The sequence below is a fragment of the Triticum urartu genome, chromosome 5A, assembly GCF_056163025.1.
Source record: "Triticum urartu cultivar PI428250 chromosome 5A, HENAU_Tu73, whole genome shotgun sequence".
Lineage (NCBI taxonomy): Eukaryota > Viridiplantae > Streptophyta > Magnoliopsida > Poales > Poaceae > Triticum > Triticum urartu.
Genome location: NC_141877.1, coordinates 51,928,120 through 51,942,846, shown reverse-complemented (window position 1 = coordinate 51,942,846; position 14,727 = coordinate 51,928,120). Strand labels below are relative to the sequence as shown.

General features: G+C 44.2%; 1 protein-coding gene across 3 annotated transcripts; it reads right to left on the bottom strand.

The window, feature by feature from the left end:
- Nucleotides 1–7,099: 7,099 nt before the first annotated feature.
- LOC125507795 (protein FAR1-RELATED SEQUENCE 5) lies at nucleotides 7,100–14,712 on the bottom strand. 3 transcript variants are annotated; one of them, XM_087525463.1, is made up of 6 exons: nucleotides 14,411–14,712; nucleotides 12,647–12,795; nucleotides 10,066–12,240; nucleotides 9,850–9,980; nucleotides 9,569–9,655; nucleotides 7,100–7,374 (listed from the first exon to the last, which is right to left on the bottom strand). In XM_087525463.1, the coding sequence occupies exons 2-6, from the start codon at nucleotides 12,723–12,725 to the stop codon at nucleotides 7,312–7,314; spliced, it is 2,535 nt and encodes an 844-aa protein (XP_087381589.1). In that variant the 5' UTR covers nucleotides 12,726–12,795; nucleotides 14,411–14,712; the 3' UTR covers nucleotides 7,100–7,311. The 3 variants fall into 3 exon arrangements, with proteins under 3 accessions (XP_087381589.1, XP_087381588.1, XP_048528256.2); XM_087525462.1 differs by having other exon boundaries at nucleotides 12,647–12,772; XM_048672299.2 differs by lacking the exon at nucleotides 12,647–12,795.
- Nucleotides 14,713–14,727: the final 15 nt, after the last annotated feature.

The following is a 14,727-nucleotide window of genomic DNA, read 5'->3' as shown; positions in this document are numbered from 1 at the left end:
CGACCGGTGCTGGGTAGCTTTCTCCGCTGCCTGGGACGGCCGCGCGCATGCGCACAAGTCTATACGCAGACGATGCAGTGATCTTCATCCAACCTGCAAGGTCAGAGATCAACACGCTCCTCGACATACTCCATCACTTCGGCAAAGCCATGGGCCTGCGCGTCAACCTTGCTAAATCCTCGGTGGTTCCGATCTGATGAGGCGACATCGACCTCCTGCAGTCCTGCACAACTTTGGAGGGGTGGTGGCATCATTGCCAATCACATATTTAGGTCTCCCCGTCACCACCGATAGGGTTACATTAGTTCATCTTCAGTTCATCTTAGATAGGATCCGTGCGTGCTTGGCTGGTTGGAAGGGGAGATAGATGCATATCGCCGGTCGTAGGGTCTTGGTTTGCTGCGTCCTCTCAGCCATGCCAACATTCACGCTCACGGTTCTCAGGGCGCCAAAGAAGTTTTTCAAAGAAGTCGAAAATGCCAGATGACGCTTTCTCTGGGCGCATGGTGAAGAGGTGACTGGAGGAAAACACAAGGTGGCATGGAAGGCGGTCACCGCGCCGGAGCTGTGCGGTGGACTCGGCGTCCACGACCTGGCCAAGTTCACTTGTGCCCTTCGGTTGCGCTAGCTCTGGCTCTCCTGGACGCATCCTGACTGGTCGTGGGTTGGTACGGGCACGCCCTGCAACGCGGCCGACCAGGCCCTTTTCGCTGCCTCCATGGCGGTCACCATCGGTGGGACTGAGATCCAGTGACTTCACTTGGTGAAGTCACGCTGCAACTTTAGCCATCTAATCTCCATCCAAAACACATCCAACGATCTACATGAGACACAGGCAAAAACTACAGGACTTAGCAGTCTAGCAGCAAACAATGATATACTGTGCTTCGATTCAGTTTGATTTGAACAGATTGTAACCCAAAAAATTGAACAGATTATACAGTACCATATTACGCAATCAAAGTTGAACAATTCAATTATATTTGACACCGAATCCAGTAGCATTTGACATTATTGAGTAATCATTCATGTACACAAAAGCAGGCCATTTCACTTGTACACTTTGGCCAAAAAAGACTATGATTAACTACCCAAAATACTGTAGTTAACCTGTCCAAAATACTACCTAACAACTTTGAAGATACTAGATCAGATCATCATAAAGATAGCATCGTCAACTCATGAAGTTGTCAAGAGCTCGGTAAAGCTATCGATTGCATCGTATTCTTGACACTTCTCACTTTCTCCTATGGGACTCCCTCTGTTTGTGCCATCATTCTCCACTTGCACTTGAGGCTGCACACTATCTTTTTTCTTTCGTTGTTGTTGCTGCTCCGTCGTATCTATAATTTTTGATTGTTCCATGCCAATATTATTCAACTTTCATATACTTTTGGCAACTTTTTATATTATTTTTGGGACTAACATATTGATCCAGTGCCCAGTGCCAGTTCCTGTTTGTTGCATGTTTTTTGTTTCGCAGAATATCCATATCAAACGGAATAAAAACTGACGGAGATTTTTTTGGAATATATATGATTTTGGGAAGAAGAATCCACGCGAGACGATGCTCGAGGGGCCCATGAGGTAGGGGCGCGCCCCTGACCCTCGTGGCCACCCCGTAAGGCGGTTGGTGCCCTTCTTTCGCCGCAAGAAAGCTAATTTCTGGATAGAGATCGTGTCAAAATTTCAGCCCAATCGGAGTTACGGATCTCATGGAATATAAGAAACGGTGAAAGGGAAGAATCTGAGAACGCAGAAACAGAGAGAGACAGAGAGACAGATCCAATCTCAGAGGGGCTCTCACCCCTCCCGTGCCATGGAGGCCATGGACCAGAGGGGAAACCCTTCTCCCATCTAGGGAGGAGGTCAAGGAAGAAGAAGAAGAAGAAGGAGGGGGGCTCTCTCCCCCTCGCTTCCGGTGGCACCGGAACGCCGCCGGGGGCCATCATCATCACCGCGATCTACACCAACACCTCCGTCATCTTCACCAACATCTTCATCACCTTTCCCCTCTATCTACAGCGGTCCACTCTCCCGCAACCCGCTGTACCCTCTACTTGAACATGGTGCTTTATGCTTCATATTATTATCCAATGATGTGTTGCCATCCTATGATGTCTGGGTAGATTTTTGTTGTCCTATCGGTGGTTGATGAATTGCTATGATTGATTTAATTGGCTTGTGGTTATGTTGCTGTCCTTTGGTGCCCATCATATGATTGCATGCGTGGATCACACCCTAGGGTTAGTTGTATGTTGATAGGACTATGTATTGGAGGGCAAGAGTGACAGAAGCTTCAACCTAGCATAGAAATTGATGCATACGGGGTTGAAGGGGACCAATATATCTTAATGCTATGGTTGGGTTTTACCTTAATGAACATTAGTAGTTGCGGATGCTTGCTAATAGTTCCAATCATAAGTGCATAGAATTCCAAGTAAGGGATGACATGCTAGCAGTGGCCTCTCCCACATAATACTTGCTATCGGTCTAGTAAAGTAGTCAATTGCTTAGGGACAATTTCGCAACTCCTACCACCACTTTTCCACACTCGCTATATTTACTTTATTGTTTCTTTATCTAAACAGCCCCTACTTTTTATTTACGTACTCTTTATTATCTTGCAAACCTATCCAACAACACCTACAAAGTACTTATAGTTTCATACTTGTTCTAGGTAAAGCGAATATCAAGTGTACGTAGAGTTGTATCGGTGGTCGATAGAACTTGAGGGAATATTTTTTCTACCTTTAGCTCCTCGTTGGGTTCGACACTCTTACTTATCGAAAACTGTTGCGATCCCCTATACTTGTGGGTTATCAAGACCATTTTCTGGCGCCGTTGCCGGGGAGCAATAGCGTGGGATGAATATTCTCGTGTGTGCTTGTTTGCTTTATCATTAAGTAATTTTTATTTGCTGTTATTAGTTGTTTTATATCTTTAGTTATGGGTAGAAAACGCAAAATACCAAAAAAAATAGTTGTACCTACTGAACCAATGGTTGAAGAACCACTCAAAATCTATCACACTGCTGACGCTTTTTACTTGGATCATCTTCGATCCCTTTGTGCTCGTGCCAAAACCCCAACTAGCTTAGTTGAGGGAAAATCTTTAGATGAGCATGCTTGTTATGTGCGACACCGTATATCTGAAAAAGAGAAACTATTATGGGGTCAAATTCAACGTTTGCAATGCTATGCTTGGAATTTATGTGAAATATATGATTTTACTTGTTGTTCTGAAAACCCTAAGAAACACCTTCCCTATCAATGTGAGTTTAGTGATAATGGAATCGTATCTTCGTATGCTAAGGGTGTTTACAATTACTATAATGTTCAACAAATTGAAGAATTTGTTGCTTTTGAGGGTGCTTATGAAATTGCTTCTTTGATTGAAAAGTATGATGCTACTTTTCACAAATCTGAAAATTTTGCTATACTTAAATATTGCTATGATAATTATGCTTCTAATACCTATGTTAAAAAATATATTGAGGAATACTCCGCTGTCCAAGAAGAGACTAATATTTTGCAGGAGTCTATGGAAGAAGAAGTTGATGACACTGTGAGCTCATTAGATGAAAAATATGAGGAGGAGAGCGAAGAACAAAAGGAGGAAGAGCGGATTGATCACCCGTGCCCAGCTTCTAATAAGAGTAACTCTTCAACTCATACATTGTTTAATTCCCCTTCGTGCTTACCGAAGGATGATTGCTATGATGACTGTTATGATCCCTATGATTCTTTTGAAATATCCCTTTTTGATGATGCTTGCTATGCTTGTGGCCAAGATGCCAATATGAATTATGCTTATGGAGATGAACTTGCTATAGTTCCTTATGTTAAACATGAAATTGTTGCTATTGCACCCACGCATGATAGTCCTATTATCTTTTTGAATTCTCCCGATTATACTATATCGGAGAAGTTTGTACTTATTAAGGATTATATTGATGGGTTGCCTTTTACCGTTGCATATGATGATTTCGATAAATATAATATGCATGTGCTTGCTGCTCCTACTTGCAATTATTATGAGAGAGGAACTATATCTCCAACTCTCTATGTTTCCAACATGATAAAATTACAAGAAACTGTTTATACTATGCATTGGCCTTTACTAGGTGTGCATGAATTGTTCTTTTATGACATGCCGATGCATAGGAAGAGAGTTAGACTTCGTCATTGCTTGACAGTCAAAGCCGCGCCTGCGGCCACACCAAGCAGAGCAGGTGAGGTGAACCGAGGTAAAACCGAAGCTCAAGACAACCAGAGCAACGCCAAGGCCAAGACCACAAAGAGCAGAGGGACGAAGCAGGTCCCCCCGGCAAGACCCTTGCCGGGGCAACCTCAGCAGCCCCAGCAAGACCCTTGCCGGGGCAGCTCGCCTCACACCAACAGAGCGAGCCACCCTTGAGTCCACGGTCTCCAACATCACGTTGGGCCAGGGCTCGGGAGGCACCTCCATGGTGGCATGCAGATCTTTGTGAAGACAAGAAACACTCAAGAGGATTAGAAGACAACGTCCCTCGGCAAAATCCTTGCCGAGGAAGGCCACCAGACCCCCGGCAAGGTCCTTGCCGGGGACAACAGCACGCCACAGCAAGGCCCTTGCCGGGCCACCCGGCGAGGCCCTCGCCAAGGGCGCCAGCAGGGCCACGTCCAGGCCCGCACCACCCAAGTCTCCACCACCGTTCGCATGCAGCTGCCAGCCCAACCAGCTGGGCAGGAACCTGCGTGGCAACATGCAGCTCCAGGCCAACTCAGCAAGCGCCTGCGTGGCGGCATGCAGATCTTCGTGAAGGCTTTGCCACCGTGCCACCTCAACTGCCTGCCTACATGGCGCCGCATGCATCGCTGACCAGGGCACGTGTCGAAGCAGGGAGGAGCGGCGACGGATGGGACGGGCCTCGTTCCCATCCCCAATAAAGCAAGGGGACACCTAAGCGATGCATTAAATGTGCATTGTCCTGTAATACGAGCGATAAGCTCATAGCACTGTGCGCCTTTTCCATCTTCGGTGTGCCACTGTGGCAGCCCCTTTCGACTATAAAAGGAGGCCCATGGCATACTGGAGGGGGATTCGGCCTTTTCGAGCCACACACTCACCACAGCTAGTTGGAGAGCTCAAGAACTCTCTGAAATACACCCCCCCAAAGCAGGATTAGGGTTTTACACATCCTCGCGGCCCGAACCTGGGTAAACGATCCTCGTGCTGGTTACTAATCCTGCTCTTCTCACAACCCCGCGCCCCGGCAACCGTAGTAGGGGTTCTTGTGATCCCATAGGTGTTGTTCCACACCGACAGGAGAGTTGGCTATTTTATATGCCATATCATGAAATCTATGAGACATATCTTTATACCAAAGTTGCACTTTCAATTTTGGATTTTCTACCACTTTCCTTCCTTGTCTATCTTGTATACTTCCATTGCGTGCTTCTCTAGTCCATCTCTTTAGAACATAATGTGTTGGCAATGTCTTTACATTCATCAAATCAAGAACTTTCAAACTATGTCTACACAACATTCATCAAATTTGAACTTTCAAAAGCTTGTCGTTCTGAAATCTTTCTTTGAGATATCATCAAGTGGCGGATTTGTGGCAATTGAAGCAAGTGGTTGTGTTCAAGCACAGCCTCAGTTACTTCATAATTTCCGGCCTCTCGATCCAATTGAAAACACATACGAGCTTGACAGTCAGTTCTTGTTTCAGCTCTACAACGCTTTGGTGCATGATCAGTTTGCCCTTTTCTTTGATGACCCTCATTGGAACAAACAAATCTGCATGAACCAACCTTGCCATCAAGTCTACTTTTTTTTGTGTGTATCTCTTTCTCACATCAAAGCCGGTGTGACCCCCATATGCACCCCAAAAATGCCCAAGCCTCATCTACACAACACTGAAAATTTCTGTCATCCCACAACACTGAAAATTGTGAGGCACAACAGAATTCTCAATTTTCAGAGCAGAGTAATCATGCTGATTTCAGTTACTCACACCTGGAAAAAGTTCGGTTAGTGACAAAGAGTTCAGTTAGTATGCTGGAGATGTAGTTTTACTTGCATATCACTAAAATAAATCAGTTTCAGTTTAGTAAAGTTAGTTAAAATATGACTAACAAAAATCAGCTTTACTTAGGTACTGAATCTGTACATGAGCTGAACCTGTACATGAGCCTGATCTAATCAGCTTGCTTAGGTACTGAATCTGTACATGAGCCTGATTGGTAATCAGTTTGCTTATGTACTGAACCTGATCGGTACGAGTATCTGGACCTATACATGTACTGAACCTGTACGCCCGGCTAATCGGCCATACCAAACCTCATGTTCTACATACAGATACAGAACCGGCCAGCAGGGACATGTAAAATTACCTCTGCGGGCATGACGCTGAGGCGATTTCTCTCCTTCAATGGCGGCAACGATGGACTTCTCCTCGGCGGAACGAGCTCGCAGTGGCGGTGTGTCCCTCCTCCTCTCCTCCGGCGGCGGCCGCCCCGCCTCTCCTCCAGAGACGGTGCGGCTGCCACTCCCTGGCACATGCGGTTTGGTGCACAGGAACTACGACAGTCGAGCTCACGCAGATGATCATCAACGCGGCCACCCCAAGCACCAGGAAGGGAACCAGATCGAAGCTTGCGCCCGTTGCTTGGCACATCTGGCTCGAGCACAATGCGTGCACCTTCACGAGGAAATTGCCATTCGCCAGAAGCATCACCAACGCCTGTCACTGAGACATGGAGCAGTGGAGGATTGCAGGAGCAGCCTGCATCGAGCACCCCTTTGGGGATGTGCCCCGAGTAATCTCTTGCCGTTTTGCCGGAGCCAGCATAGGAAATTCTAGGCTAGTTTTGTACTTTTTTTTTCTTCCCGCACCACCGATCACTTGATCAACACTTGTTTTCCGCTCTTTCTCTGCTAATGAAATGAACGCCAGCCAAGCTGGATCTAGCAGCAACAGCCCAGGTGCTATATATTTGCAACACTTGGTGTTGTATTTTAGGGCTGCCCAAAAGGAAATTGCAAAAAAAAATACGGTTGGGCAGCTGTTGGAGGGCGTTTTTTTCCCTCGCGCCCAAAAATAAGGCTGCTATTTAAGATGCTCTTAGCTCCTAATTCTCTACTGCACAATACTTCCACTGCATACAATTGAGTAAACAAATTACATCTGGTACATCAATTAGCAGAGCCAAAGAAAGGAGACCTACATACAGCTTAGTATTCAACACACCGTAACCCATACAACAATCAGTTAATGAAATATGAACTTATGATATTCACACATCAATGGTACTACTGCATTCTTCAGAAATTACTTTCGCCACCAAATGTAGATGGGGGATGGACTGCGTCATATGCTGGAAATTCCTGTCAGGGTTCATGAATGTGAGAAACTTAACAACATACAAAGAAAACATGGATAAATAAAAGCAGCATGGCTTCTCCCTATCTGGAGATTTAGGTGGTGTTTGGTTCTCTAGTCCTAGGACTTTTTCTCGTCCCTGGGACTTTTTGAAAAAGACTCTCAAGGAGGTGCTTCTAAGGACTTTTAGCAAAAAGTCCCAAAAAAGTCCCACCCTGTTTGGTTTGCTAGGGACTTTTTCTAGTCCCAACACAAAAAAGTCCCTGGAACCAAACACCCCCTTAATACCCATGGCACTTGAGTAGGGACAATAAATTGCTAACAACATAAGAAATACAATAGCTACAGATGACTTCAAAAATTCAGCATGGCATTAGAAAGAGAGTTATGGAAGCCTCCTTGATTTCTCTCCTTCGTTTTTATGTTCTTCTACAAACATAAATCATATATCAAGCACCAAATTTTACTTTTGTGTGTCTCCTACTTCGATTTCATCCATCTCCAACTTCCTTCTCCTCATCCGCGTGATGATACTTAAATACAATATGGCTAATGGCTGGGGGTTAGTACACAGAGCTAGCCATCAGAAATACCAAAATACTAATTATCTACTATACCTCTGTAACTATATATAAGACGTTTTTGCAGTTCAAAAACTTCTTATATTTAGTTACGGAGGTGGTACTGGTGACCCAATATACCAGCTAGTAATATTACATCATTTTTCATGAATAGCATGGCAACATTAGTACATTAAGAAGCACTGAGCAGTATCTGCATTATGATGTTATTGTTAGGACAAGCTACAGGCCTACAGCCTGCTTTCACATTCAGTCCTCCAATTAGCTGTGAGGAAAGAATAAGATGCTCTTTGGCAAAGGCAAGGATCTCTAGTAACAAAATGTTGGCAACTTGCAGCAACATCAACAATAGGCTAATAGATATAATGGTATATCCCGATGACCCTTGTATGCTCACGGCTGTGTTCCCTAGGGGGTGATTTGGTTAAAGGTATAACCACATGCTTGTTTTATGAGAGGTATAACCACATGTTGACCAAATTAATTTGTATTGAGTAAAATTGCAGCATTGATTTTAATCTTGCTTACTTTACTAAGTAGGGCCCTAAACTCAAAACTCGTTTTAAGTCCTCAAATTAAATGGCTCGACCAGACCCAGAAGCTGTTTTGCCAGATTGACATGACATTTCTTTCCCGTCTCCCACCCTTGTTCCGATATTTTGACAGACGGCTTGGGGATGCTGAATTTTGAACAAGCTGTCATGGCCACTCATAAGCTTGATAAGCACGAACTGGCGTGGCCACAAGCGAGCTCGGGCCGTGCTGACATATTATGCGAGGGAGCACTGACCACACTCTTAGCAGGTCACCATCCTGAGCACCAAAGATCAGGAAAAGGTGCTTCTACCAACCGCAATTGCCTTGAACTTTATCGCAAGCCCGATGTCAGATCGCATTGAAACCAATTGACGGCACCTACCAGCTATCTAGCACATGCATGTATACATGAATGCTTCATCAACTACTTTCTTTCAAGCTGCTTACTTGACCTATTCAAGCCTAGAAACGAGCATCAGGCGACATGTTTATCGAACGGACTGAGTGAGATTTCCAGATAGACAATGAGCAGCCTACATTGTCCTGATGTCTGGTGTGTTGCTGCCCCATGACATGCACTTCAATCCTACAGACCATGGCCAGCACCCACAACTTATGCACCCCAATCCAGGACAGTAATGGCCACATCGCCAATCTGCCCGTAGTTAGGCTACAAAATGCCCCTGCTGCCATTTTGACAGATCGCTCAGACTCCGGCTTCCTCAACTTGTTTGATAAATATATCTCAACAGGCAGCATAACTGCATAAGAGGGGGAGAGACTGGGAGGAGATACCAAGGCAGCATTTTGTCATGAGGGAGTGCCATGCCACCCTGAAAAAACCTGATTTTGGACATGATTGAACAATTTATAGGCATTTAGACTTTGCGGACCTACTAGTTTTTTAGTTTTAGGACTTTGCCTGAACTAAGCATGCAAGTTCAAGTACCGGTATGCGATTTACTCGTTTGTATCAATAGGCATGTTATATGAAGCTTCCTAATCGTATCTACCTCTTAATACATGTTACCTTCAATTAAGAAAAGGTCTAGATTCTAGAGTAGGAAGTCTGTCAACATACCTGTGGTGCTGGTGCACACTGAGGCACGGAATGGATATTTGCATGCCCCTCAATCTGACTTGCTGAAACACCAGTAGCAGGATATTCCTGGAACAGATGTAATGTGCACAAAATTTATCATCATATACCTAAATACTCCCTCTGTGACTTAATATAAATCGTTTTTCGACACAGCGATAGTGTCAAAAAACGTCTTATATTAAGTTACGGAGGGAGTAGATAATAAGGTACTCAGTAATAATTAAGAATAAAGCACAAAGACTCAATGGTAGGACTTCTACCTGGTAGAAGAAAGGTCTACCAATAGATGAGTTTGTTGCAATATCTTCTGTTGCAAAATATTGATTTTGATTTGGTTGGTCAACAAAAACTGACTCGGCTGGCGGAGGCAAAACCACTTGTTTAACATTTCCTACAAAACAACATAGTGATTTATTAGACACATGCTACTAAGGACTAAACAAATTACAATTCATGATAAGCAAAAGAGGAATTACTTGAATTTTTATCCTGCTTAGATAACTTTTTTTTCCTCTTCTCAGCTTTACTTGCATCTTTGTCTTTTCCTGAGGGATGTATATGCATCCTTTTCAGTTCACATACACTTTCCAATGATTTTTCTCCATTTTCAAGCACGTCAAGAATAAGTTTTCTTGTATCCTGGTGACCTTTGCTCTTCATCAGCAGATCATAAACAAACCACATAGCCCGGTTACGATATGCAAGCACAGCCTCTGTGCAATCTTGTTCTGGAGACTGGTCACTTGGAAATACATAAGTCCCTTTCCTCACATATTTTGTCCATCGCTTTAAAACATAACTTTCAGGAATTTTATCAAGATTCTTGAGACCAAGTGCATTCAGTGCATGCGAACAAAGTATGCCCATCATCTCAAATTTTTTGCAACTACAGCTCAATTCCATGGTAGAGGTGTCAAGGAAAACTACCCAAACTTTTGGACTACTTTGCATAATGAACTCAAATCTATACAGTGTTTCACTGCATTGCATTTCCTGGTATGAAGTTCCACTGCATCCGTCTAGAAACTCTGTTTCAAGAGACTTGTAGACTTTATGTGTGTAAACTTCAGCAGCGTGTTGCAAAATACAATTCTGCTTAACTGAACACTCTGGGGAAATTTGCTTGCACTGAATATCGTCTACAGATTCATTTGTACGCCAACTCCCAACCAGTTTATCAAACTCAAGAGCAAAATTAGTGGGTGAAGTTGATTCATCAGCAATGCTGCCCAGCACATTGTCTGAACTAAAATTCCTATCCAGTGATCTAATACCACAATCAAATGCAACCTTGTGAAGAGCTGTGCACCATTTATGCCTCTGCTCAAATAGATCGGTGAGCCACTGGTCATCCTGCAAATTATGCTCCTGAAGCATCATTGCCCATGTTTCCTCAAACTCTGTTTCTGACTCGCAATCTTTCATGCATTTCATGAACATGCTATGAAATGTTCCAGAAGCATTTGGTGTATCCAAATGGGCCTGTAGGTTCTTTTCGATGTGCCACTGACAAAGACAATGGCATGTCTCTGGGAGAATGACTTCAATTGCCTTTGAGATAGTGTCATTCTGATCAGTAAATATTGTTTTAGGCGGACAACCACCCATTGACTCTAAGAATGATTTCAGTAACCATTCATAGGATGTCAACGACTCATCTAACATAAATGCACAGCCAAACATAACATTTTGCATGTGGTGATTGATACCAACAAATGGGGCACATATCATATTGTACTTATTGGTACGATATGATGTGTCAAATACCACAACATCTCCAAAACAGTCATAGTCAACACGGCTTCTACCGTCTCTCCAAAAGAAATTGGTCATTTGGCCTTCTTGGTCTACTTGCACATCCCAATAGAACATACCTTGTTCAATTGTTCTACGCTTCAAATATCCTACAAGTGCTTCGGCATCCTCTGGTTCAAGCAGTGCGTAACTTTGGATGCTAACCTGACTATGGCATTCAGCACCATCATCATGCACATGCAAACTGTCATGCATCGATTGGATTTCAGCATTCACCATTGCATTCAGTGTACCAGGTTTTGGAATCGAAAGGATCCTCACTGATCTCAGTAAGTGTATTTCTTCAGGCGGAACCAACTCATGATTATGCTCAGGAATTATCTGAATAACTCGCCACTGACCTTCGGAATCAACTCTAAAACGGACCATCGCTTTGCAGTTAGTTCTGGTCTCTGGCTTATTAAAGTTTGCCTCGGTAAGCTGCTCATCATCCTTTAAACCTTCCTTTGAGCAGTAATAGTCTTTCGTTCGAATAACTTTGGTCCCTGTAAAGTAGTACTGCTTTCCCTTTCGCACACTAAAACCCATACGGTGCCCATACTCACAGTACAGCCTGTAAGCTTGTTCCTCACTATACGCAACTTTAGTGCGCAATTCTTCAGTAAACTCCTCCCGGCTTGGTATAACAGAATTATTTTCCTGTTCTTCTTCACTTCTCACAGAATGTTCCTCCGTTCCCTGTTCTTGGCTGTCAAAAGCTACTTGAGCGCCATTTTCAGTAGCATAGATGATTTGCACCTGTTCGCTCTCTTGAGCTTCACGCTCGTCGTCTCCAACATTCTCCAGACAGATCGCGTCTCCATCAATCTCAATAGGGACGCTAGTACCTTCCATTTCTGCATCATCCACCACAAAAGGAAACATATTGGTCACATGCCAAGCAAAATTTAATTAGAGATAAAGTCAACCATGCGATACAACAAATTTTAGGATGCGTCAAACATAAATGAGAATGAGGTACTGACATACTAGAGTACACTAACTTTCGACTTATTAAAGGTAATTAAGGCATGCCCTCTGGAAACTGAACGCAAGAGCCCAAGTGTACTATACAGTCGTGCGAGTAAACCATTACCTACAGTTATCCAAGCTGCTGTCACCACATGATTCACACAATCCTTAAGCCCTAGAACATCATATATGTTGCTTATCATAATCATAACGCATACAGGTAGACTATTTTCGAAGCTTTAAATTTCCAAGATTTACAGCATATTCCATTCTACCAGGTTAGCATAGTACCACTATTGAGGTTCTCCAGTGCAACGGAATTAATGTTATTCAGCAAACAAACCGCTATAAGAATAACCAAAGCCACCATTAACCGGATGGACGGGAGCACCTCAGAAAGGGGGAAACTGGATTGATCTGTACCAGCAAAAGAAAACAGCCTGGAATAAAATTTGTTAAGATTTTTTTAGCAGGAATTAAATTGGAAACATATAGCCCCCCCCTCCCCCCCCCCCCCCCCAAACAACCACCACCAAACCTGATCTAGCTGCACCACTGGCCCTCATCTACTCCGCGCAAATACAAGTAGAATCTCCTCCAGTGGTGGAACCAGGGTTTTCAAAATGGCACACGGAATTACAATTTATTTTATTTTGTGACATACTCCCTCCGTCCCAAAATATAAGAGCGTTTTGTATACTAGTGTAGTGTCAAAAACGTTCTTATATTATGGGACAGAGGGAGTACAATATAAGACATGAAAGTTTACACTAACAGCAAGGAAACTACAAATTGTTCTTAGGACCTGTTCAAATCACAGCCAAAGCTACCATGCCACAAAATAGGCTTGCCCAGCGAAATTGATGGCTGTTTGAACTGGTGCCAAAGAGTTGGCTGGCCCGGCACAGCTTCCGCGAGACCATGCATTTCTCGCCAGCACGCTAGCAAGCCGAGGGTGCGGTGAACCTTCGCCAAATATTGGCGTCGTACACTGCCATCTCTTCCTGGATGGGTCCTGTGTAATTATCTGTTTCTTCATCATGTGGTCCATGTTGTAGGATAGTTTCATTATTTTAGAGTGTAGCTGTTTAGTGGGCCCTAATGCGATTAGCAGGTACTCCTACAAGTCTCCGCTCCTGTATAGCAACTTCCACCTGCACCAATTACGCACCATTGTCTGCTTCATTTATTTTCTTGTTCAGACATCTTAGTTTTTTTGTAGGAAACTGTATCTTAGTTTCATTTTTTGTCTATATATCTTATATAGACAAACCCCACTACAAGTCATTAAATACCTATTTTGCTGCACGCGTGTGCTTCCACATCACCTTAATTACTAACAGCCGTTCGATCTATATTGTGTGAGCTGAGGCACCGTTGGATTCAGCAGCAACTTAGGCCCCTTTCCCACCCTTCCTCACTCGGACAGTAACCTTGGTGAGACTCTTCGCAGTCCCTGCATTAATGTTCCAACATTTATTCAGCTTTGATTATCTTCCTCTTCCCTACAAATTCCACTCCCAGCCTAGACACCCACATATCAGTTTCCAGTCCGCACACCGTCAGTCTGGCAGCTAGCTCTGTGCTAGATTAGGCATGTGTTTCTGGCTGGCTAGCTCTGTCCATGTACGCTTATATTTTCTTCATGTATGCACGAACAGAGGCACTACATTTTCTTAACATTTTTAGATTAGAAGTACGTGTATGTCTCTGAATATTCGTAAGACTAGTATATCCCTCACATCTCAACTGGTTGCAAACCAAACATGGGTCAATTTTGCCGAAATTTTGGATGGTACAATGGCTACAATCCAAACAAGAACAACTTGCCCTCACTTTGGTCATGCCAAAATTTCGGTGGGGCTAGTAGGAGCTCAAACCAAATATACCCTTAGTAACAACAAACTTTTCTCTATTTTTCAAAGATCAGTGTATTCATCCAAAGAATTCTAATTAAATTTGATTGAATGCTGCAATGAATCAAACAATTAACCATCTTCTATTCTCAGCTGGAAAGAGAAAAAAAAAATGAAACTGAGAAGTCAGAGCACTCACGGTAGGCCGGTGGAGAAATGTTGGCCTGGGTGCTACCGCTGGCACATCAGCCGCCGCGGTGGACGGTGGCCGGCGCACGCCGTGCCCGTCGAAGTGCCGAGGAGCCGAGGACGACGCAGGCGCGAGGGCGGCGTGCAGGCTCGGGGGCGCGCTCACTTGGGGGCCGTGTGGGCAGCGTGGCGCGCCGGCGCTCGGGGCGGCGCTCGGCTCCGGTCCAGACGTCCGGTAGGGTTAGCAGCGCCTGGTCCAGTCTGCTCTGTTCTCGGGTTTTTTTTAGCGGTGTCTGCTCTGTTCTCCTTCTTGTGCCGCGCCGGGAT